The 25,038-nt window shown below is 37.9% G+C and overlaps 1 protein-coding gene across 2 annotated transcripts in view; it reads left to right on the forward strand.

Moving 5' to 3' along the window:
- The window catches only part of kirrel1a (kirre like nephrin family adhesion molecule 1a), a 29,403-nt gene extending 9,494 nt beyond the window's left edge, over positions 1-19,909 (forward strand). Inside the window, exons 2-15 of one of the 2 annotated variants that reach the window (XM_053492803.1) lie at positions 5,879-6,028; positions 6,785-6,934; positions 8,722-8,879; positions 9,031-9,181; positions 9,463-9,568; positions 10,084-10,232; positions 11,018-11,145; positions 12,654-12,780; positions 13,115-13,215; positions 15,933-16,146; positions 17,333-17,440; positions 17,612-17,739; positions 18,739-18,852; positions 19,209-19,909. In XM_053492803.1, coding sequence (XP_053348778.1) covers positions 5,879-6,028; positions 6,785-6,934; positions 8,722-8,879; positions 9,031-9,181; positions 9,463-9,568; positions 10,084-10,232; positions 11,018-11,145; positions 12,654-12,780; positions 13,115-13,215; positions 15,933-16,146; positions 17,333-17,440; positions 17,612-17,739; positions 18,739-18,852; positions 19,209-19,814 — 2,390 coding nt within the window. In that variant the 3' untranslated portion in view covers positions 19,815-19,909. The remainder of the gene's footprint in view (positions 1-5,878; positions 6,029-6,784; positions 6,935-8,721; positions 8,880-9,030; positions 9,182-9,462; positions 9,569-10,083; positions 10,233-11,017; positions 11,146-12,653; positions 12,781-13,114; positions 13,216-15,932; positions 16,147-17,332; positions 17,441-17,611; positions 17,740-18,738; positions 18,853-19,208) is intronic. The other variant, XM_053492811.1, reaches the window with a different exon arrangement.
- Positions 19,910-25,038: the final 5,129 nt, after the last annotated feature.

The raw sequence follows: 25,038 nt of genomic DNA on the forward strand, positions 1-25,038 counted from the left end.
AATGTGGATGTTGAATAAAGCTCAAATGCAACAGTTTTCATTCATCTATAAGCTTAAGCAGGAGTTTCACCTCATCATCAGGCCATTTAAAAAATATCTACATTTTAGTATATGACACCTGACAGTACACATTCATACATGGTTCTTCTGTACCACAAAATTGTAGTAATAAGCCGTAGTATTACAATTTCTCGTCACTGGAACTAAGAGTCCCAAACACGTTCCAGAATAAACAGTGCCTCTGTGAACAAAGTGAACTCCATGAAGGTATGCAAAGGTTGGTGTGGAAAACTCAAATGTCCTGCACAGATGCGGCTTCTGGTCCAACATCAATGCCTGATCTCACGAATGCGCTTGTGGTTGAATTAGCAAATCACCACAGCAATGCTTCAAACGTTTCTAGTGGAAAGTTTTCTCAGAAAAAATGGAGGGTATAGTAGAAGAAACAGAGCACCAAATCTGGAATGGGTTATACAGAAAGAACGAATGGATGTGATCGTCAAGTGTCCACAAAGTTTTGGCCATACACTGTTTGTGCATGGGGCTTTTGGATTGCATATGGTTCATGTATTTCTATAGAGTTCACGCATACAACCAATGTTACTCACATTAAGAGCAAGAATAAGCCAACATATAGACACTTTCCAATTCCTCTCTTAACTTAATGTTTGGGCTGAATGCGGATGTGTGTGTGTGTGTCTCTCTCTCTTTGTACATGTCAGTGAGAGTGTGTTTGCCCAAGATTTACGATTCTGGTTCACACCAGCAGTTCTAGTAAGCTGGATTATATGTAAAGGCCACCCTTGGTGATCTTAGATGATAGGTTGTTTTCTCAGATTGGTCAAGTGATGTGTGTTTAGCTCTGCTGTGGTGTGTCAGTGTGGTCTAAATGGTGTTTGTGCGACTGAGGTTGGAGTGTGTTGCGACCATAGACTTTGTGTGGTCAGGGCACTGGCAGTGTGTTGCAGGCTACTGCTGGTACCCAGGGATCAGTGACTCAAGAAAATCAGGACACTCTAAAATTGTCACTGCTGCATAACCTACATAATGAAAATTCTACAAGCCTCCCTCTCTCTCTCTCTCTCTCTCTCTCTCTCGCTCTCACTCTGCTATGTTAACCACAATAGTGTTTCAAATATAATTTATGCCTCTTATCTTTTACTGTTTACCACCCTGTTACCTTTGTCACATCAATAATTCATACTTAGATTAAAACACATCCACAATGCCTTTCAGCACCGTATGAAAAAAACATGACCTACAGTAGCAAATCATTCATTATTGATATAGCAATTCATTGTTCTTGTTCTTGTTTAGCATACTTTTCCAAACCTATTTAATTAACGCAAATGACTGAATTTATTAATAAATATCCCGCATTGTCAAGTAACATTTCAGGAATACCGTTTCAGGCTAAGTTACAGTAGCATTTGAGTTATTTTATTGGGTTTATACGATATCATTATGACGTTTTTTTTTTTTAACTCAAACTTATCTTTTAAAAGGAATAAGTGAAGGGAAGCTACCGAATACTACACTGCATTGCGTAAACTTTAGCATTTGAGTTGAGTGTCTTAAGCAAATGAAGGGTGTTGGAATGTTTTTGTATGCTCCTGGGTCGAATCATGAATTTAAATCCCAACACTGATTTGAATAGCCATCCGTGGTCGGGAGTCCAAGAAAGAGTAATCAGCCATGCTTTCCCAATAGGAGCGATTACTTTCTTCCTGTCAGTCAGAGTAATATTAGCCAATTGTGGAAGATGGCAGTTAGCAATTTTCTCCTGAGTGAACAGTATGGTAATGTAGAAGCTTAAAAAAAAAAGGTACAGTGAAGTCAAATGGCAAAGATTGTGTTTACACAATTGTGTTTTGATTGTGTTTGTCTCACCTAGGGGGAAAAAAATGAATTTTCAGATAGGATCAAAGAACATCAATTTCTTTCTTATAATACTAAATGCTTCTTTTAAGAATCTCCTGATCCATGCTACGTTTTTTGTAAATATGCATACGCATTTATATCTTTATCAGACAAAAGGAAACATGTTAGCTAAATAAAATTGCATGCCCTTTTACAGCCCTTTTAGTGTCCAAAACTTTTTTCAATTATCCTAATTGTCATTTAAATGAAACTTGGCTAATTTAGATTTAACATAAAAAGACATAAACCTAAAAAAGTGTTTTATTCTAAAATGCTACATTTTTAAGCTATTGCAACATGAATTTGACATGGTAACAAACAATACAGATTATTATTATTTTTTTTAACTATTTAAGCAACAATTTTTACAGGTCATGTGTTTCTAAAAGCTTACACCAATTTTAGTATTAATATTCATAAAGACATATGAATAATGTAATGTATATTTTAAAATAATTATTGTTTAAGGAGATACAGTTTAACACAAAAAAATGGCCCTTTTGGGTGCACATATAAAACCATCCTTCCAAAACAACTGAAGTTATCAACTTACAATTTTTAGGGAAGCAAGATTGGTTACTTCCATGTTGTATAACCCCTGCAACCCACAGCACCCAAAAGATCCACTGCCAATGTCCTCGTGGGCCACAATATTGGGCTGTATGTATACTTGTAGAAGAAGATGGGTGGATTATTATAGTTGATGCATCATGTACATAACCAACCCTAGAAACTGCAAATACAATAAAATATTGAGGTCATGTCCACAAAACCTTGTGCACAAAACTCTTTTTCAGGCCTAACACTGTTTAGACTGAACACGTAAAAAAAAAAAAAAAAAAAAAATTCCGGTATTTACAATCAAAAATGGTTTCAGCATTGTGGAGCTTTGATATTACGTAAAATATTATATCTAATAAATTAAACAAAAAACCTACCATTATGGAGTGAAAATAGTGCCTCTAAGTTTTTTTTAAGTGTAATCTATTTGCTTTAAAAAAAAGAAGCCAAATGGAACCGTCAGATCGAGTGCAGGAAAAAGGTTACATGTTGTTTTGTGCCAAGTTCAAGTGAGCTTTAATGCAAATTCATGACCCTAAAAGCAAGACTGTAAACACAGACGTTATCCTTGGCCGGTTCTGCAACAACATGGAAGTAAAAACATATGACAGACAAAAGGAGTAAAAAGAGTATTACCTAAAACTCACAACTAGTTAAAGCTTCACTCAGCAAACTGAAAACTGTGTAACATAGTGTGTACTACCATCTCATTAATGATGCATAAACATTACACACCAAAACCTAAAAACCCCTGCTTGATAAGTGAGTGTAGCATATTCCTGGTTTGATAATGTTGGGAACACTTAGCCTGCTTTTTTGGATATGTGACTTAGTACTAATCCACAAATTTACATTTATTATATTGTTACCTTAACAGAGATCATTATACTGTACCATGAAATCATGGCTTAGTTATTTACCCTATAGAAATGATCAGTAAATGAATAAGATTTTAAACATCAAATTGTTCCCTACAGTTTTTACATTATAAAAAAAACTCAACAAAAACAACAAAACCAATGCTATTTGTAACAGCTGTTTTTTAACCTGCAATTTAGATTTTGTTTTACATAAAATGTTTACCATTAAAATATTACATTTTTTATAGCCCTAACTATGACATTGATTCATTATTTAATAGCAGTTACACATCTTCCATGAGGTGTATTAGTGCACATATGTAGGATTTTATGACAAATGATTTATGGTAACAACACTACTTCATGCAAACTTTGTTCCACAGATTTATTATTATTACAGATCCTGTGCGTGTTGCAAAATATCTTCACATATTTTTTTCCAGTGTAAGGGATTTTCTCATGCACTGTAGGAAAATCAGTTTATTGGTTAGAAAAGTTAGAAATGCACACAACTGACTCTTTCCATTTAGGATACACAATGATCCTGATGCATGTTTGTGACCTGGTTTAACATAATTTTTGTCTTGAATTTAGGTGTAACGCTATATCTTGTCAGTCAACATATTGCATGTTCACAGCTTCAAATGTTCCAATGGGTCAGATCGGAAAGTATGTGAAGTCTGGTCTGATACCGATCCAGAGCTTTTGGCCGTACTTAGTAGCGGCTTGGAACATCTCAATGGTGTATTTTTCCACATAAAAAATTATAGCGAGAAAGAGGGAGAGAGAGCGAGAAATAGGGTCAGTGTTGGACAGTTGGGCATATGCCAATTGCTAAGAAAGTGAGAGATATGGAGGACCTACAGAGGAATGCTGGAGGGATGAGGGGAAAAAAAGACGGAGAGAGCGGACTAGAGGGTTGCTATTTAATGTGATAAATGGGTTGTGACAGCGTGTCTCCAAACCCCCTCTGACCAGAGAGCAAGGCACGGAAATAGAAAGCAGCACTGGCTTTAGAAAAAATAATAAACAAAACAAAACAAAAAAAAAAGAAGAGTGTGGGTGATGCAGATAAAACAGACGATAAGATAGATGGAGTGTCTTTCCAAACCATCGACAGTGACTGAGTTTACCAGCATAACAGATAACAGTAGGGAATCCTCCAAGTGATTTCTCTAAAAGGAAAGGAAAGCAGAAAGAAAGGATGAGGAGTCAGAATGGCACTGAGTCGACAAGAAGGGGAAAAAAATGCAAGGGGGAAAATCTGAGTATTTTTACTACATTCTTGATATGAAGCCAATTAAAGATGCAGAGTATAAAAGAAAGCCTTCATTGTGACTCGATGCATCGTGATCAGCCTGAAGTTTTGTAGGAGTCTTGAATAAGTCCTGAGTCTTGAATATCTCGTTGCTCGTTGTAAAGAGGGAGGAACCATCATGCATATCATGTTCTGTGGTTTAGGAAATGTGTATGGAATGTGGTATCGAGGGACAATTTCTTCAGTCCAGCCCTTCAGTTAACTATGCTGGTCTACATTCGCGCTCTCCAAAGCTTTTAGATATGATTCGGTTATACCGGCACAGTAATCAGGTTTGTAAATTTAGTCCTAGTTGAAGTTACTTCTATGTACCCAAGTTGCATTACAGACTGAGCGCTGGTATGTAAAAGCATTGTTCTTATCTGTAAGCCAACTTTGAAATGCATGTCTGTTATGTCTTAAAGTAAGAGTTTGTCATTTTAGAGCCACCTCCTGTCTGTAAGGTGAACTGCAACCACAGGAATTACATTGTCCAGTTGGATAGTTGAGATTTCTTTTCAACTATCTCGCTCTGTCAAAGTCAGTACATTAGTTTCTTCTTTACGGAAAAGGGGGCAGGGCCCGAGCAGCTGGGGGAAACATGTTCGTCTTACATGCTGCACTTGTAAACATCGCGGATCCCACTTCTGAAAGTGGAACGCTCATGTTAGATCCAAATGCGTCATTCTAGACTGTTCCGTAATCAGCTACATCCTAAACGTTTGCAGTCTTGCCTGGCATCTGATGCATTCCTTACAGCCCGTACTGCAGTGTAGTTAAACTCGCATTATGTGATACTGATATATCTCACTATGTCAAAGTCTCAATCGACTGTCTGTGTCTCTTAAAGTTGCATCTAGTGCAGCTTCCTTACATAGTAGAGCACACTGGGTTCTTTAAGGCAGCATTAGTGGTGTTAATATAATAGTGGGTGTTGGACTATAGTGTTTAAATTGGCTATATGTGTGTATGTAGGGCGGATAGTGAGGGCCTTGACATACAGTATTAGGAACATTTCTTACAAGAAATGTGCTTACAAGGAATACTGCTTTTCCATAAAAAGAAATTATTTTAAAAATACAGCACAAAGAGTCTTAAAAGTAAAAAGATGTACATTTGGTTACGAATAGCGTTAGATGTAGGTGTTGCATTGAATTAATACATAACTGCATTAATGTTTATTTCAAGTGTTATAAGACTTATTAATGATGGAGTATTAACGTGTAATTCTGTGTTGCAGTGTGGACGGCCCGGTTCTCTCAGGAGCCAGCAGATCAGTCGGTGGTTCTAGGCCAAAGAGTGGTTCTGTCCTGCGTGGTCTTTAATTACTCAGGCATTGTGCAGTGGACCAAGGATGGACTGGCTTTAGGCATTGGAGAAGATCTTCGAGGTTAGTTCATTTGTCTCTCTTGTTCCACTCTTTACATTTCCTTCCCCTTTTTTTTTTTACATTTTAAGAAATGTACAAGTTGATATGGGTTGATACACTCCTTAGTCTCAGCATGTTTTCCCTCTGTTTCTCTCTCTTTCTGGTTGTAATGTTGCCTCAGTGCTTTGCATTCTGTGTGCCTCACTTGCAAATTTGCACACGCGCGCGCACGCACGCATTCTTATCGCACGTGCGGGTAATAACAAAACGCGAACACAATGGACGCAATACACAATTGCTGCGAGGCACAAATACTCAAGAGTACAGTAAATCAGCTAACTCAAGCAGTTTCTGGTGAATTGAGGGGAGTGAATGATGTAATCCACAGCAGTATTTCTGTCATTTCTCTCGCAACAGCCGCTAGAAAATGCCTGTCATAAAGCAAGCATATTTTATACCGCGTAAGAAAGCTGCTTTTTCTGCCACCTAGTGGTGGCCAGCAGCATGTCATACATGACTGGGTGTGTGCACGTGCAGAGCCTCTGGTTTGAAACCAAGTCTGAACATTCAGTACTGATGTCATATCATAACTGTCATTTACCATAACTGTGTTTGAATGGAATAAGCACACGACAAAGTAAAATCACAGAGTATTCAAAGTGTAATGCTTCGCTATGGTATGTTTCTCAAATGTATTATAACCATCATATATTTCATCTGAATGAAAAAAGAAAAAAAAAGAAAACCAGCATAATCTGTGTGTGTTTAATGTCTTAGCCTGGCCGAGGTACCGTGTGTTGCGGCAGGTGGATGTGGGGCAGTACAATTTGGAGATCTCATCAGCCGAACTCTCAGATGACTCGCTTTATGAGTGCCAGGCTACAGAGGCTGCCCTGCGCTCCCGCAGAGCCAAACTCACCGTGCTCAGTAAGTGTGTGTGTAGGTAGTGAGAAAGTATGTTGCATTAGGTACATTGCTGAGGAAATATTACACCAGCTTGTTATCTAATAAAATACAGCTACAGAAAAGCAAGACCTTTTGCATTGTTAGTTTTAAAGCTGCTGTTTGTAATTTTTAAAAGACTTTATAGATCTATACTAATCATATTTTTTAAATCTATAAACACAATCAAGAATGTTGTAAAGTTTTATAAGAACTATGTAAGTGAGAAATATATGAGGTTTCCATCTTAAAAGAAACAAATGCAGAAATCAGTGTTGAGCAGTGTTTTTCCAGTGTAACTTTGACATATAATATTTATATCGTATTAAAGATCAAATAAAAACATGAAGAGGCTAATATGCAATAGCATAGCAGTTAGTTCTTTCCTAAATAGTTTGATTGGAAAAGATGCGTTTAATGAGTGCTGATATGGAGTAAAGCCATCATAACGGTTCTCATCAAAATTTGATAATTTCTGAGGCTGGTAATCCTAATGAACTTCTCCTCTGCAGAAGAGGTAAGTTTTGGTTCTGATTTCCTGGAATGGTCTTCATGGGAGCCAGTTTCATCATGGTGCTTGATGGGTTTTGTAAATGCACTTGACAATACTGTTCTGGCAAGAACTATTCCAGAACAGCTGACCTCCATGTCTTGAAATAACAACAGACTCCTTTTGTTGTTGTCACTCAATTACCTAATTCCTTATGTGTTACTTCATACTTTTGAAAAAATCCAGTATTGTTCTATAATAATAATAATAATAATAATAATAATGCTGCATTGTATTTATATAGGCACCTTTCTAATCACCCAAGGTCACCTTTTCCGATCAAACAAGTATAAATTAAACAATAATTTAAACAATGTAGAATATAAATCCAAACTTGCGCCCATACGTGTGTCTGGTACTGTACATACAGTGTATATATAAAAGACAGTTTTTGTCCATACATTGGTCAGATCTCGCTTTTTTAGTAATATTTTTACAAGTTGAACTTACAAGTTGAACCATAAAAGGAATAAAAATGTTGAGAATAAGTGATGTTACGAGCATTTATGTGCCAGATTCGGAACCGCTAGTTTTGACAGCGTACTGCGCGACCACTGGACAGATTTAAATGAAACTTGTACAGTACTTAATCTGCACCATAAGTAAAATATTAAGTAAAAGCGATGTCATGAACAGTTATGTGCTGGATTGAATCCTCTACTTTCAAAAAACGCTCCTAATAAGCCACTTGCTCTTGTAAACACTAGCTACTTGTAAACAAACACCTGCACCAATAGATATTAATTAGAAAAGCTAAACTGAATATTCTTCCTGGGATTACTTAATATTTTCACTACTGAAATAACAAGTGGTTTAGGTAAATTTTAATGCGCTGGAGTCGCAGTCTAGGGTTGAAGACAAAATTAATCTTTATTTGATTGTTTCGATTTCTCATTAAAATTTGTGTAGATAGATAGATAGATAGATAGATAGATAGATAGACTTTTTTGCTGGCTGTGCTGCTGTGTGCCATAAAATGATTAGATTTTTGACATATTACATTAGCTATATTTCAATGTTGGCCTGACTCTCTGGTGATCTCTCAGTACATTAAACCCCACTCAACTCAAAAGCAACTATACGTAATCATATAATATGTATGTATGTACGTACAGTATGTCGTCTGACTCACACGCCCAAGACGTCTACTACACAATGTGCAGGAATTAGAGTTTATGTCGAGTGTGCATTCTTGACATGATTCCTTTATGTTTCTGTGCAGTTCCCCCTGATGAGCCAGTTATCGAGGGATCCCCTGAGATCCTTCTCACTGCAGGGGTTTCCTACAACCTGAGCTGTGTGTCGCGCGGAGCCAAACCCCCCGCGGTTATAGAGTGGCAAAAAGACGGGCTGCCTGTAGAGGGGGCAGTTAGCACAACAGTAAGACTTCAACATTTTAACCCGTTTCACTGAGATCTGGTTGTTCTTGGATCGAGATATTGCTTCATATGTGCATAAAAAAAAAAAAAAGAACCAACAGGATTTCTAAATTGTATGTGTTCTGTTCTTCTCTCGCTTTCTCCCTGTGTAGGAGGTGCTACCGGATAGGAAGCGAGTAACCACACGCAGCTTCCTACCTGTTGTCCCAGTGGACACAGACACAGGAAAGAACTTCACATGCGTGGCCACCAACCAGGCTGCACCTCTGGGCAAACGCACCTCTATCACCCTCAATGTCCACCGTGAGTTTCCACACATTTAGCATTCTCACACATATTTGCCTTTGGCTTTCCTATCTGGAATTGTACGATGAAAAGTCTGTTTCATGGACAGAGTAGTATAGAATGATTTTTATTCTGTGGCCTATAAATTCCAGCAAAATATAAATGTCAGATAAAGAACCTCATACTTTATATCTTTATGTGCTATTACCATTTAGGATATACTCATACTAGTATAGTATTGCGGGTTAAAAATGCATTGTGGCTGTTTGATTTCATTATAACATCCCTGATTGTAACAGATCCTCCTGTGGTGGTGTTATCAATTGAACCACGGTCTGTGCTGGAAGGAGAGAGAGTGACATTTACCTGCCAAGCCACTGCCAACCCCCCAGTAATGGGCTATAAGTATGTTTCTTTATGCAGTTTTTAAAAAAATAACCATCTAATTAGTGTTGGTGTTGAGCTTGACATTGTTTTTTTTACCTTTACTACATAGTGGGATTTCTCTTAGTGGTGCATCTAAAATCACAGTTGTTTTTATTTTGATCTAAAACGAGACAGCCCATGCACTCAGGCTCTGTGATGTTTTCGCTTCACCAACCTATCAAATTTTGTAATATCTGTCATTTGTTATTTATGCACACTTGCCGAAAGTTTAAGGTGCGATGTCCACACTGAGATCTATTCAAATGAAAGATGCCCTTGTATAGTACTGCTTTAGAGCTAATACCTCTGTCTGAGGAACACATCAGCAGTCGGTGCAAGGTGCCATACAGTGTGTCGGAAATAAAGGCAAATGTGAAAATAGAGAGGCTGAAAATAGAGACTATCCTTTGGGTAATAAAACGTGAAAAAGACCATTTCACTCAGCACTTTTCTCAATGTTTGTCTTCATCCTGTCACACTTTTCTCACCGGCAGATGGGCTAAAGGCGGAGTGGTCATCCAGGGTGCGAGAGAGAGCGTGTTTGTTACTAAAGCCGACCACTCTTTTTTCACCGAGCCAGTTTCTTGCCTCGTGTTCAACGCTGTGGGGAGCACCAACGTCAGCATACTGGTGGACGTCCACTGTAAGTTTAATAATCGAATTCCGGTTTAATTCACAGCCATGATATAATTACAATTTGAAAGGGTGACAATAATAAGTTCAACTTACTGTATGATTGCGTTGTGATAGTGTTACCATCCCACAGCTGATTATAGTCTTATAATAGAACATCCTTGAGTGTTTTAAGCAGGTTAGTTCCTGTTAACAGTTGTTATATATTCACATTCAATCATAGTCGTATAGCACGTTTAATAATTATCATTGATGCAAAGCAGCTTAACAGGATCAAAAGACAATTAATGAAATTAATGGGAGAAAATATGTATGAATCAACTCGTTTGTTATATCAGCTGTAAACATTGCCTTCTTACAAGTCTCTGTTTCTTCTTTTTTATTTTCTTTTTTTGCTGTGAACACTGTGCCTATGTCAGAAAATTGAAACGAAAAACCAACTTCACCTCAAACTGCTGCCATTGAATGAAGCCATATTACATAAATGTTCATAAAAGTCACCTTTTAAAAAAGATGATTCAGAGCAATGTAGTGTACTAGTTCGATAACATTAATATAAATCTCCTCTTTACACTTTGCTGTAACCAGACTGTTGTCAGATCAGCTGTATTAGAAATTAACGTAGACCAATCAAATCTAAGAATTCACCAGTGCTATGGTATAGACTTACTGTACCTTTAAAACTAAACCGCCACTGACCAATCTCACCAAATTTTAAATCCAACCACTTAGTAAAGCAGAGCTATCCAACACGAGTAAATCGCTCTAACATTTTTTTCCCCCCTTTTTTTTAAGTTGGTCCTATCTTGGTGGTGGAGCCTAAGCCAGTGACAGTGGACATGGATTCTGATGTCACGTTGAACTGTAAGTGGGCAGGCAACCCCCCTCTCACCCTCACATGGACAAAGAAGGGGTCTAGCATGGTAAGACTTATTATTATTAATCATTTATTTTATTTCTACATTTCATCTTTCTTCCTTGCAAAAACGGACATTTTAGCGAGTGAAAATACAAGGGCTATTGGTAACACCCGCCGACGTAATAACAGCCCACAAACGTAATAAAAATCCAGAGCTTTTAATGTAATAATTCCACAAACATAATAAATTTCCCACAAACGTAATACCAGTTGCTTTTCCATTTGCAGGGATTTGTTATTTGTTTGTGGAAGGGTGAAAATCTTCAGATTTCAAAATTGTAATAACTTTCCATAAATGTAAAATTAGGTTTATGTGAAATTTATTAAGTTTGTGGGATTATCACATTAAAAGATGCAGCCTTGTATTACATTCGTGGGCAGGTTCTACAGGCGTTCGAGTCAAACCGGGATTTCTGATTGCACCATAACAGAACACAGTTATGAGATTAAAACCTGCCTTTATTTCTCTATACAATCCCCTGCTACACTAATGCACTTATCTCAGAGTTTCACTAGTGCTCAGATACCATCAAGGTAGAAAGTTTTCTCAGTCCACTGCAGTCATAATCAGACTGCCTGCTTCACATCTGAAATTCTGGCCTCACAGGAAATCAAACATTTGGAGCGAGGTCAGGAGTGTATGGCGGAAGTGTCAGTTACTCCCAGAAAAGTTTCTGTAAAGTGCTATGAAGTGGCACTATGCGGTTGTGCATTGTCCTGCAAAAACAGATCAAATCAAAGTGTTTTTTTTTTTATTAAAGGAGTTGTTGTGAGGCTTTCGTTTCAGGACTGAAAAAGGCAGTCCAATCATGGCTCCGGTGTCCTTGGTGGTCTCCAAGCACTAGTGAAACGCTGGCATAAGAGCATTAATGTAGCAGAGGATTATATAGAGAAACTAAGGTAGTTTTTACTAGAAGACCCTATGTATATTGAATATACTTAAAGCAGTATACTATTTAATATTATAAGAGTACAGTAAACCACATATAAGATTATTAAACTCATTTTGAGACACTTTTATTAAGTTTTATGCATTGCATTTTGCTTCTTTGTAAAAAATAATTGCATAAAATGAGCAAACAATCTGCCACTTTAGAACAAGATTAATTCAAGCTTGAAATTACGAACAAAAAAAATATGTTTAATAATATGTGTCTTATGATAATATTATAATAATAAAAAAAAACAGAACAATTGGAGATATTTTCACTCGCTAAGATGTCATTTCCTGCAGTGTTATTCCTCTTCCCTTCTGTCTCCCTTCAACATATTCTCTTTGTTGACTCTCGAGAGTGGCTTCATCAATCTGACATGAATCGCAGCCTCCTGGTGTGGTTCAAAAATAAAATGTACACTCTCACTCCCCTGTGCTCTCCATGCCGGTTTGTTTTTTCAGTTACTCACTGAAAAGTCTCATGTTATTGAGGTTGTAAAGGTGCCGCGGAATAGTTGCTTTTGCCGTAATGAAATTTATTTGTACAAGATATAACCCTTTCCTCTGTCTCTTTCTAGGTGCTGAGTAACAATAACCAGTTGTATTTGAAGTCAGTGACCCAGGCTGATGCTGGCCAATACGTGTGTAAGGCCATAGTGCCCAGGATCGGAGTGGGGGAAACGGAGGTCACTCTCACCGTCAATGGTCAGTAACTCAGCCAGAAAGTATAAAACTGTAATTAAATAGGAGACTGAAAACCTCTTAGCATGCATGAATAATTTTATAGTGGATGTTAAGCCTCTTATAAATGATAAAGAATAAATTGATATTAAATAAGCACTAAAAAGCAGTATGAAGCTGGTGCTGGTTAGTTGTTAGTCATGATTAGAGATAGTGTTCTGTAATACGCCACACTATGTATGAAGTGCTTTACTGCTAATCTAACAAGTGTTAAGATGCTTAAATACTGCAAATGCTCAATTACTGTGTCCAAGAAAGCAAGAAATAAGTAAAGCTCTTTTTTTTTTTTTTTTTGCAGGTCCCCCCATTATATCCAGTGAGCCAGTCCAGTATGCAGTAAGAGGAGAAAGAGGCGAGGTCAAGTGTTACATCGCCAGCACTCCTGCACCGGACAAGATTGTAAGTGTCTGGATGAATAGCTGTCATTTTTTAGTGATCTGTTGAAGAATGGAGTACTTGTACAGAAGTTGTGCATGCCCTGAAGTTGCGAACTTCCTCTAACCTTCGGATTCTTCAAAATAACCCATCTGAACATCGCTTTCAGCCCTGAGCCATTTGGTCAGAAGGTTTCAACAGGAAATATCACAGCATACCTCAGGGTAACCTTGGCTTAAAATAGTAGAATTACACAAAAAGGCTCTTTCATCACTAGTATTGTATAACAGTGTATATTTGGAGCTAACATGGCTGGATGTACCAAATAGTATCCAGAGTTCAAAACGTCCATGTAAGCAGCATTAATAATGAGTGAATGTCAGACCAGACGAGCAAACCAAGCTCCGTGTAGTCGACTGAACTTGTAACTCAGCACTATCCATTTAGAGCTCTCTTCTGTCTGAATGACCGTAATGTAAAATGACTGGCAGCCAAAGCTCTAATGCAGCTCCGAAAAGAGATTTATGAAATATGAAACACAGGAGCGGAGCGTTTTCCCCCTCATTTTCTTGTCTGCGTGTACTGCTTGCTTGTGCAGTAAATGGAACCGTATTGCGAACGTGCCGAGTTTCTGCATTTTTGAAACGTGTTCATACTTCAGTATAAATAATACAGCACCTTTCAGCAGACGTGTGATGCTTTCTCACCATCTTCAAAGCCCTTTGTTTTAGCACGGAAAAGCCATTTTGGTAACTGATGTGCATGTGTGTGAAGGACAGGTGTGTTAATGTGAGAGGCTGTTATTGGGGGTGCAGAAATATTAAGAGCAGAAGCAATGTATTTTTATATAAAGGAAAAAAGAACATGTCTCAGATTGCTTTAAATCCAGATTTTCTGCTTCATAGAAAAAAAAACTGGGTTTATCATAGTTAAATAAATACAGGATTACCTTTACGCACCTTTTGGCAAAAGCCATATCTGAGGCACATTTGGGAAGATTGAGAAAACGGCTAAAATCTCATTCAAGTCTCAAAGATGGCTCATTTCTGTCTAGGAGAAAATGAAGAGATTAACATGAGATCTTATCTTGGAGTTTCCTTAATTAGAGCACACCGACAAAGTAAAAGTGCGTGTATTATCTATAATCCTTAAACATGCATAGAGTTTTAATAATGTTACAATTATAAGTATAAATATAATAGTTTTTGTCTGCATTGTAATATCTATATCCATACATGGTCCATTCATATATTGCAATATATTAATAAATATAAGCATTAGTTTCCTATATATGGAAATGTTTTATTTTAAATTATTTTATATATTGCATTATATTTTACAATATATTGCCATTTTTTTCTCGTAAGGGTACGCAATGGATCCATCTGTTCTTTGAGCGTGTTTTAATGTTATTCTCAGACTTGCAATGTCAGTATAAATTTAGAATTTTTTTCTCACCTCACTAACACAGAAAGGACTCTTGAGATGTCGATGTGTCTGAGGTTAAGCGAATGCTTGTTGATCATCGCCCTCCCAAGGGTTTCATTTCTAGAGTATACAAGGCACTATTAAGCCTACGCCCTTCATCCTTAACAGGTTTACAGGGCATTGGGGAAAGAGCCCTGATGCGTGTATTTTGGGAGACAGATTGGTGTTTAATATGGAAAAGGGTGCATTCTAAAAGTATATTAATAAAACTAACTTGACCCCCGTGGGGTTACACAGAACGTACCCAAACTAAATAGAAATGTGTCCTAAACTCCAGTCACTCCTTTTGGTACGATGATTATATTAAGCATTTTTGGGAAGCGGTACATTTGCAAAACAACGTTAATAAAGGTTTTGAATTGGGTCTCTGTTTTTTTTGTTTTTATGTTATTATCTTTTATTGCTAAGAAATGCATTGTGGTCTAAAACCTTGGTAAACTTTTCTTCCTTTTGAAAAGCTAACATGATCTGAGACATCAGTCTGAAAAAAATGGACCAATACCTTAGGAGTGTCGGTGGTGATGATACTATTCATTGTTTTTATTGTTGCTTTTTTGTTGGTACTCTTTTTTATATTCTTTTTCATTTCGTATTCATTGCTATTTCTTCCATTTGCTGACTGAGAAAAAAAACTAAATCTCTGATATTGTTACTCTGTATAGTATTTATGCAGTAGTATTGTAGTTTACAGCTTTATTATTCCTTCCATTTTTTGCATTTTTTCCTAACCCTTGAAAATATTTTCTTTGTGGGAGCTGTCAACTCTGATTATATCTGTAAGGTCCTTTTATTGAATTTCAAGCACTAATATATAAAAAAAAAAAAAAAATTTTAAAAGCAATAGCAATCACAACGGAAAATAGCAAGCGCTTCAGATGGTAGAGAGACACTAAATATGGAACTTATAATAGAATGAGCTTGATCTAATCTAATGTTTGCTTTAAAAAATTCCATCGTCTGCCATGCAGACATTGAAATTCTCCACAGTTACACCTACAGAGGCCGTGCTTTATATTACCCTCCTGGAAAATTAGGCCTTGTTCTCTGAACAATGTTGCATGAGGTCCGTTCATTCTTGAAACATCCTGGATGTCATTTTAAATGATATGTATAAAAGCCTGTATGTAATAAAGTCCTGTATAGTTTTAGGAATGTTTCAAAAATATTAATTAGTTAAGACACATGAATATCTAATTATTGATTTGCTTTTGTAATTAGTAAGTAAATAAATAAACGCACTCTGTTGGATTCAGGTGTGGGCATGGAAGGAGAACGTGTGGGAGAAAGAGAAGGGGACTCTACCAGAACGCTACACGGTGGAGCAGAGTAAGTCCTCTGATGAAGGAGCAGTATTGTCTACACTTACTATCAACAATGTCATCGAGTCTGATTTCCAGTCCACCTACAACTGCACGGCCTGGAATTCATTCGGCCCAGGGACCATGATCATCACTCTGGAAGAAACAGGTGAGTTTACATGCAGATGATGATGATGATGATGATGATGATTTTATCATTTGAATTGGAAAAAGTTCTCATTCTATTTGTGAAGGTCATATATTGTCACTTAATGGACATAAACAGACATATTTAAAGTTACATTTGGGTAATAGGAAAAAAATCATGTAAAGCTTAAAGGCTGCATGATTTCATTTTTAAAAAATCACATCACGATAACTACATTTTGACACATAGTGAGATTTAAACTGTGATATGTAACTATTAAATGTACCATAAAACTTTAGTTGTAGAAATTGAAATACTGTAGAATTTAAATAGAACATGTGCACACATTCATAATGTGGTTTCAATTTTCATGCGATTACTTGAGGTGTGTTGCACCCATTTTAATAGTTATTTTTTCAATAAATATTATGTGCATTTCCTGAAACTGTTTTGAATATAAACCCAAAACAAAACTGGTGTTACATATTTTTATTGATCAAGAATTATAACAGAAATATAACTTTTCAACCAAAAGGACATACATATGGAAAATCTGTCTTGTAAACAAATAAAAACACTCAATTTTGGTTGTAAATAACAGTCTATCAACTCTTCCACTGCTTTAATATCTTATTTAAGAAACCTGAACCAGTTTCACACTGCAGAGGATGCGTAAACTTATATATTTTTTTTTACATTTTTTTCCACACATGGTTAAATTTTCAACTTTTTATGGAGATACGCTGTATATGTCGCCACCTAGTGGAAAAAATTGAAATTTATGAAATTCACAATTACCTTTGTTGCTGTCTCTAAATGAAGGTAGGTATCAGTACAATATTTTTATCATGTACAACATTTGGCACACACCCTCATCCAGAGCAGTTTATATTGTTATCTCATTATACATCTGAGGGCCTTGCTCGGGGGCCCAATAGTGGCAAGTTGCCTATGCCTATGTCCAATGCCTTGACCACTCAGCTACCCCTATGCATTTTTGCTAACATTTTAAACAATGCTAATTAACAATATTAAAAATTATGGTTGTTTTTTTGTGATTATTGTTCTTGTTATATTGCCATATGTCTACCATAATATAATAATTTCTTCATGCTTAGACAGTATGTTTAAATATTAAGAGCTCCCGGTTCCGAGCTCCTGGTTATGTGCAGGAGTTTAACCTGGACCTCTTATTTCTTTCACACAGAAATTGTCCCAGTCGGTATCATTGCAGGCAGTACTGTAGGCTGCTCCATTCTGCTAGTGCTCTGTGTCCTGGCATTAGCTCTGTTCCTGTATCGTCAGCGGAAAGGAAGTAAGAAAACATATTTTTACTGGCTTAATAAATGTGTTTTTCACTGCACCGGTGGTTAAAGTGTGTATTAATAAAGGCCTATCACAATGCAGATGTAATATCACAAATGTGATGATTTTCAGTAGAGCTGTCTAAGAAATGTATAAAATGGTTTATTTCTATTGTTCCCAGGTCGGCGCGGGGTCACACTCGGTAAGCCAGACATCAAGGTGGAGACAATAAATAAAGAAACCCACAGTCTAGAGGAGGACTCAGCCAGCGTCTCCACAGCAAGCCGCATGGTCAAGGCTATGTACTCAGTAAGTCGATATTTTCCGATAAAGACAGTTTAAAATATCTGAATAGTATAGAGTATTTTAAGTATTATGTAAAAGCAGGCATGAAAGCGGTATACCTAACACGGCCATCTCGGGAGGGTCGTAAGTGCACGCAGGTTGTGTGAGTGTTTTGCTCATAGCCTGGTTCGTGTATTACATCATTACATCATGCTGTAGCACGCACTGTGGAATAGCTGCATCTCTAAAAGCTATTAAACAGACAGTCTATTTTATGAGATGTAATTTCGTGAAAACATATCAAGGTTATCTGTCTCACAGATAACAAATGTGTACACCATCAAGTACTGAGAAATGTAGATGAATATTGCTCCATGTCAGTACAGACTGTGCTGTATCTCCATCCATACAATATATCACACAGCTGTTCTGGAATGCCAAGCAGGGAATGGGGTCATATTTAGGTTTCATCAAAACTATAATTATAACCGCATAAAATAAAAAAACTAAATAGAACCGTCCACTTGTCCGACCTTTTGTGCTGTCAGTAGTATTCTTTGAGTAAAGTAAAGAAACAGCACACCTTCATCCCTGAAGATAAATCGCAGAGGCAACCCAAGTGTCCCATCGTATATTCATCTGCATGTGCCTCGGCGCTGCACTGACAGGACATTCCGACAGGCCGGGGATGTTACAGCCTGCATAAATGTGACGTTTAACCTTGTATCAAAGATATGAATTTGCAAACTTCGTGGTCGTTGTATAACCCAGACTTTTCAGCCAGACATACTGTGTATTAATATGAGCTGTGTTCTTGTGTATCATCTTGAAACCCCATACTCTCTCTAAAAAAGTCATACTTCCTGTATTTCTGCTAAAGTTCCACACTGATGATAAACTGAACTTAATCCTCTTTTCTTTCTCAACCTCCCTCTCTTCCTGTTTTATCTTCATCCAACCCATTTTCCCCCCCGTTGCATTGCTTTTGACCCCCTCTTGGTTGGTTTGTCGATTATTGTTTAGTTCTTGCCCTCTGTGACCCTTTCTCCCTCCTCTCAGCCTTTTAAAGATGACATTGATATCAAACCGGATCTGCGCAGTGACACCCTGGATACGCGTCAGGACTATGAGATCAAGGTAAATCAGAGGCTCTCATACACGCGCACGCTATTTCTCAACCAGGACACCATATGTACATTACTGTACTGCAGAACATGTTCATCAGTCGGTGTAATGTTGTGTGGGTTGAAAATGGTGCAGAAAGTGATCGATAAAAATCTTCTCAACAAGTAATACCTAGGTTATTTCAAAAACAAAAGTAGTAAAACTTTTATTTTCCCTTATTGATGTTTTGTTTTTGATAATTTTACAAGTAAAATATTTAGTTTTTACTTTCTAAGCAGAAACCATGGGGATGCAAAGTTTTGCACTCACTTTACACAAAATTCACCCACGTTATTCCTCTGTACACTTCTTTTTCTACCTCTTGACAGGACCCGACAAACGGCTATTACAATGTGCGCGCCTCCACCCTCGACGAGGGCCGCCCTGCCTCCCGCTCCATGCACTACTCAGACTATCGGACCTCTACAACACCAGGCAGCGCTACAACTGTCAGTGGCAGCTCAGGCACCGGAGCCACGGCAGGTCCCGGGACACCGAGCAGCCTGGCTCCTGGGTCACGAGCGGGCTGCTACGACCCTCGACCTCCTTCCAGACTCAGCTACGCCCAATTCAACACCTTCAGCAGACCGAGTCAGTCTCAGCAGCCTCCGCCCAGCTCCGGGTCTCAGACGGGTGACTTTCCAGCTGAATGCAGCCTCCTAGACACGACACCACAGTTACCGTATGAGAACTACAGCTACCCGTCGCACTACCCCACGTATCGCCTAGGCTTCGCCCCTCCCAGCCTCGCTCCGTTAGAAAGCGGCGCGGCGTACGAGATGTACAGCGTGGGGCCGGGCGTAAACGTCGGAGGCACCGCTGCGACCCCGGAGAGCGGACTCGGGAAGTACGGTAGCTCCACGCGCTTTTCCTACACCTCGCAGCATTCCGACTATTCCCACCGGCACACACAGAGGATGCAGACACACGTCTGAAGGAGACGTATGATGCCACGCTGCGCTGCTCTTCCTCACTTCGGCGCACACACTTGACCACATGCACACAGACAAACACAGGAGGAAGTAGTAAAGAAAGAGAGAATGAGTGGTAGGAATGAGATGAGAAAGCGCAGGAGAGAGAGAGAGAGAGTGGGAGGGAGTTTAAGTGGTGAGGGAATTCTCTTTTCAGCTTTTTCTGCTTGTTTCCTCAGCTCAAGGAGCTCTTAGCGAAAGTCACAATCAAGGTGAAAAAGTAGCAGTTAAGATCTTCTAATTTAAGAGTCGGCATGACCACAGACACGTCTGGAGAAGCGATAGATGCTGCTATGTTCGTCTGTGATGAAACTCTGCGGCAGTAGTGGTCATGGAAGACCTTTTGTATGAATTCTTGTTAATGGCTTCTTTAACTCGTCTCCACACCTTTACAAGGCAAATCTAAGAAAGCAATATAACACAGCTCACATGTTCAGTAGACTTGCAGTGGCACGGTGATGATTCCTAAAGAGTCTTATAGACTTGTATTAATGCGTCACATCCAGCCACAAGCAAAGCACCAAACAAAGCACAACACTATATGATCATGTTTCCATGGCTACCAAAGCATTAGGGGTGTAACGATACGGCATTATCGTGTTGTATTGCATTGTAAAGTAATGCATAACAAATAATTAATCATGAGTCTTCTGTCAAAGTAGCTCAAATCAGGACTTTTTCTTCAGCAGGCTGCCTTTTATTTATGAACTAATCAGCAGCACTGGCTGCCATCAAAAATTCCTACAAATCTATAAATACATTGGCTTTACATACTGTAAGTACATAACTCTGATGGAGAGTGACCTATAGTTCGTGTAGAACCAGACAATATATACAACACAAGGAACCCACATCCATCTGCTGCGTTTTCAGACAGCCTTTCACCTCTGATTTGGTACAGGTTAAAAGAAATTCTAGCAACATTACAGGATTACAGGATTCAAAAAACACACTTGTGCTTCAGACACTTTAGTGCACGACAGCAGAATTCTGACAATAAAAAAAAAAACACCCCTATTGCACAAGGTCGGAGCTAATATCAAATTAGGCGTTTCCTTTCATTACGTTCTAACGCACAGCTTTTGTTTAGTCGTATATGCTGCTAAGAGTCTGAATGGATCACGCAAACGGTGTCATTGTTGCGTTGAATTTTTTTTTTCATCGTGCCCAGTGTTTTAATCAAGAGATAACGGAAAGCTAAGACACTTAGGTTTGAATTCCGTGTATCGTTACACCCCGCCCGATTGAGTTACGTGTGATCGACTGGACACTAAGTGATGAAAGGTCAATACACTTACCTGCTTTACCTGTTCATTAGTATCTAGTCAGTATTCTAGATTGCTGAGCTACCTCATGAAGTGGGCTACACGCCTTATCATTTAGAAGAATTCTAGAAACAAAACACAAAACCTGTCTCAGTTATTTCTTTTATTACAAAGTCGTAACTCATGTCATTAAATTGAAGCACTTTGGAACATCATCATTATTATTATTATTATTATTATTATTATTATTATTATTATTATTTTGGTGGATAAAACAATAGACACATAAGGAAGGAATTGAGACCAGTTCAGGAAGCCATCAGCCAAGGCCAATGACAGCTATTTGTTTTTTTCTTTCTTTCTTTCACTCGTTCTCTCTTTCTTTCTTTTACTTTTTATGATGGGACAAACCATTGGGTTGGTGAAGTAGATAGTGGGATGTGCATGGGGGACAACATAGTAAACCAATGTTTTTTTGTTTATTTTTTCAAAGTGTTTTTTTTACATGGTGATAGTTGATCTTCGAGCACATACAGTATAGCTGCATATATATATACAGTATATGTGTGTCTATATATAAATAATTATATATATATGTATATCTCTGAATTCCCCACTCGTTTCCACGGTGCTTTGTAGTGGGGTAATTGTTTGCACTGCATTCCAGTATTCTAGCATAGATTATTACCCTTATAATCTACCTGTAATCTCTCATTTGCACACTAGGCTAAAGTGTTTTGACTAGTCCCGAAATATACAAAAAATATTATTATTTTTCTCTCTCTCATATTTCTGTAAAGAATTGTGGACCAAAGGTTCATCGTTTAGAGTGTCAGTCTTTATTTAGGTGATATTCACCTCAACAAACAAGGAAATATGCAGATTTGTTTGCGTTTGTCGTTTCTGGACTTAACAGTAATAACGGTGATGCGGGGGGAGGGGGGTGTTTTGAAGGGTATGTGACTGCAAAAGATTGAAAGAATATATATTCTATGCCCCAGCCTTAGGTACACATACTGATCTCGGATCAGGCTGCTATGCTGTCACCTTATTATAAGACCTCTGTAACGAACCAGGTGGAGCTGAACTTGTCAGTTATTAGTTGGATTTCTTGACAGTTTTGGGTTCTCAGGGTCTTTCCCAGAGAGCAGAATGTTTCTACATATACATATATATTATGTGAGGTTTATCAACACCTAATACATTGGGGACTTTTCCAACACACATAATATCACAAAGACACACCTGCTACTTGTGCCAAACACAGACACCTAAGTTGGAGAACGATTTTTTTTGTTTGTTTGTTTTAACAATAAATGGAAATGAAACCAGACAGGTTTTGAAGGACGTTAACATCGTGATCATGTCAGTGGTGGAGATAAAGACAATCCGTCTCGTTTTCCATCATGGAACAGTGTCGCCTGGGTTTCAACGCCTTTCAATTAAAGGAGTCTTGTAAATACGTTCCCATGTGTTACTCCTATTTCAAGTATTATTTTATATCATTCAGAGTGATGCACTCTTTCAATGCAGTATTGTTACATTTCAACGGCGCAAGAGAAAACTTGGCAGAGGGACTAAAGCTTTGGCAATGGATTTTAAAGATTTAACGACCTGTTGTAAAAAATAATAATGATGATGATGATAATAATAATGACCTGTATTCTTTAAACCGGGTTGGAGTCGACTATGGTGCCAAAGAGCATTTAGCACAACGAGATGCTCATCATCAACAAGATGGCACCTTTATACCTGCCGGTGCTGCCCGTCAGTATGTCCTTATGGTACGTTTGGTTACTTTGAGCAGTTGGCAGCGAACGTGTCCCCGAGGTGTCACCTAACCCACATTTGAAGACATGGCATTCCTCCAACTTCCATCTCAACGGACTGAAGCTCCATGAGGACTAAAAAAGAGAGATATGAAAATGTGTGTTGATTTCAAAAGAAAAAAAAAAGAGTGGCCTTAGGAAAACATGACTTTTATAATCCAACACTTTATATGCCAATTTAAGGCTGGAGGAGAATGATGTGTGGATGTGTGTGGGGGTGTGTGTATCTCTTTGTGTACAAATATCTTTATGTAATCCTTTACTTCCCTAAAGTTCCTGCTCCGATACTTTTATTCTGCTGGTAGGACTGTATCCTGTATACTTGTGTCTTAGAAAGCAAATGTTGACCTTACTGTACTGTTCTTCATAGTTGAAACATTCTACAGATGTACAACAGAAGTTAATGACTTTTTCCTTTTTTATTTCATTATCTTTTTATCTTTTAAAAATGTTATGTAATTATTTTTTCACAGCATATCAAATAAAAGCACTGTTTTTATAAGAACGGATAATTAAGAGTTGTTTTGTATCCATCCCTCCGCACATCGTCTGTACAGTTGCATAAGGTGACAAGGAGTTTGGGGCTTAGCAAACTAGACAGGGGACAGCCTGGATGGGGTGCCCACTCATTACACCCAGTCATACACTATAGGCAATTTGGAAATGCCAGTCAACTTACACTACAGTCTTTGGACTGTGGGAGGACATCAGGAGCACCTGCAGGAAACCCACCAAATATGAGGATGTGTGTCACCAGTCGTAAGATGCAGAGCCCTAACCCTGGGGATGTGCAGTGGCACTGTTTACATTTTGAATTATACTGATTCACGAAATTTATTCATTTATTTTCTATAACGCTTTACCTGTACCTAGTTAAAATAATTTGCATTTTTTTCAAAATTTCAGAGTATTCAGAGGAAACCCACCATGGACGCAGACCTGAGGTGGGAATTGAAGAATTGAACCCGTGCGAGGGGACGGTTCTAACCATTATGCCACTATGCTGCCAATTTACAAAATATTGTTTGTATTTACAGTGTACTTATTAAGTGCAGAACTTGGCACAGAGTGTTTTTCTGTTTACTCCTGCACACTGGCTTTAAAACAATTGTGCGTTTAAAATTTGGTGATAGCGTTTGGCTTTTTGTAAAACCTCAAGACTACAGTACAGCTCTCTCTGCACATACTGCCCCTCAACACACTTTCACATCGAAATACAAGCCATAAGCTGTCTGTTGAGGAGGCCATAATGACTAATTAGAAACAACGCCTTATTACTATAGCTGCAGGATGCTGAGGTGAAGACCACTAGTCTGAGAGCAGCAAGTAAGCAAAGGATCTACAGTACTAAGGAACAAGACTGACTATGAAGTGATGATTATAGCCTTATGTTTGGCTCATGGCAGGGTTTGGACAGTAATCATATTTCAGTGGGCCTTTAAATAAATTGTGCGAGATCAAAGTGAAATGCTATCAGTTTTCGTTCTGGTAAATATCTTCCAGGTATTACATTAATTTCTGTTGAAGTTTGCATTTAAATCTTTAATATCATTTGCTGAAGGTTTTCATTACTGAAAATATTAGTATAAAATGAAATAAGCTAGAAAATGAATTGGTTCCTTTTCAGGGTTCAATACAGTATTATAGGTTTTGTTGACTTTCACATGGTTGACAATACTTCTGACACACATTCAGCATTAAACCCTTTTATGTTAATTATTATTATAAATAATTGTTAATTATTATTTATAAAAAGTCCCATAGACTTAACATTGAGACTAACATCAGCTATGACATCATAGTTATAACATCATAGCTATGTCTATGATGCCACAGCAAGCACCACTCACATTTTCTTTAAAAATATGTAATTATTTTACTAGAGGGGCACATTTTCTGAAATGTGCCTCTCTCTAGTAATATAATTATAATGCCACTGAACTGAGGTTTTTGTGGTGTGGTTTTTCAGTGTGGTTATGTAACAATAATCAACCACTTCTTTCTTGCATTTTATATCATTGTATTTCCCTTGTCGTTAGAAGGTCTAGCGTGAAGGTCCTTGATTACAAAGATGGAAACACAAACAGCAACAAG

The sequence above is a fragment of the Clarias gariepinus genome, chromosome 1 (assembly GCF_024256425.1).
Source record: "Clarias gariepinus isolate MV-2021 ecotype Netherlands chromosome 1, CGAR_prim_01v2, whole genome shotgun sequence".
Classification (NCBI taxonomy): domain Eukaryota; kingdom Metazoa; phylum Chordata; class Actinopteri; order Siluriformes; family Clariidae; genus Clarias; species Clarias gariepinus.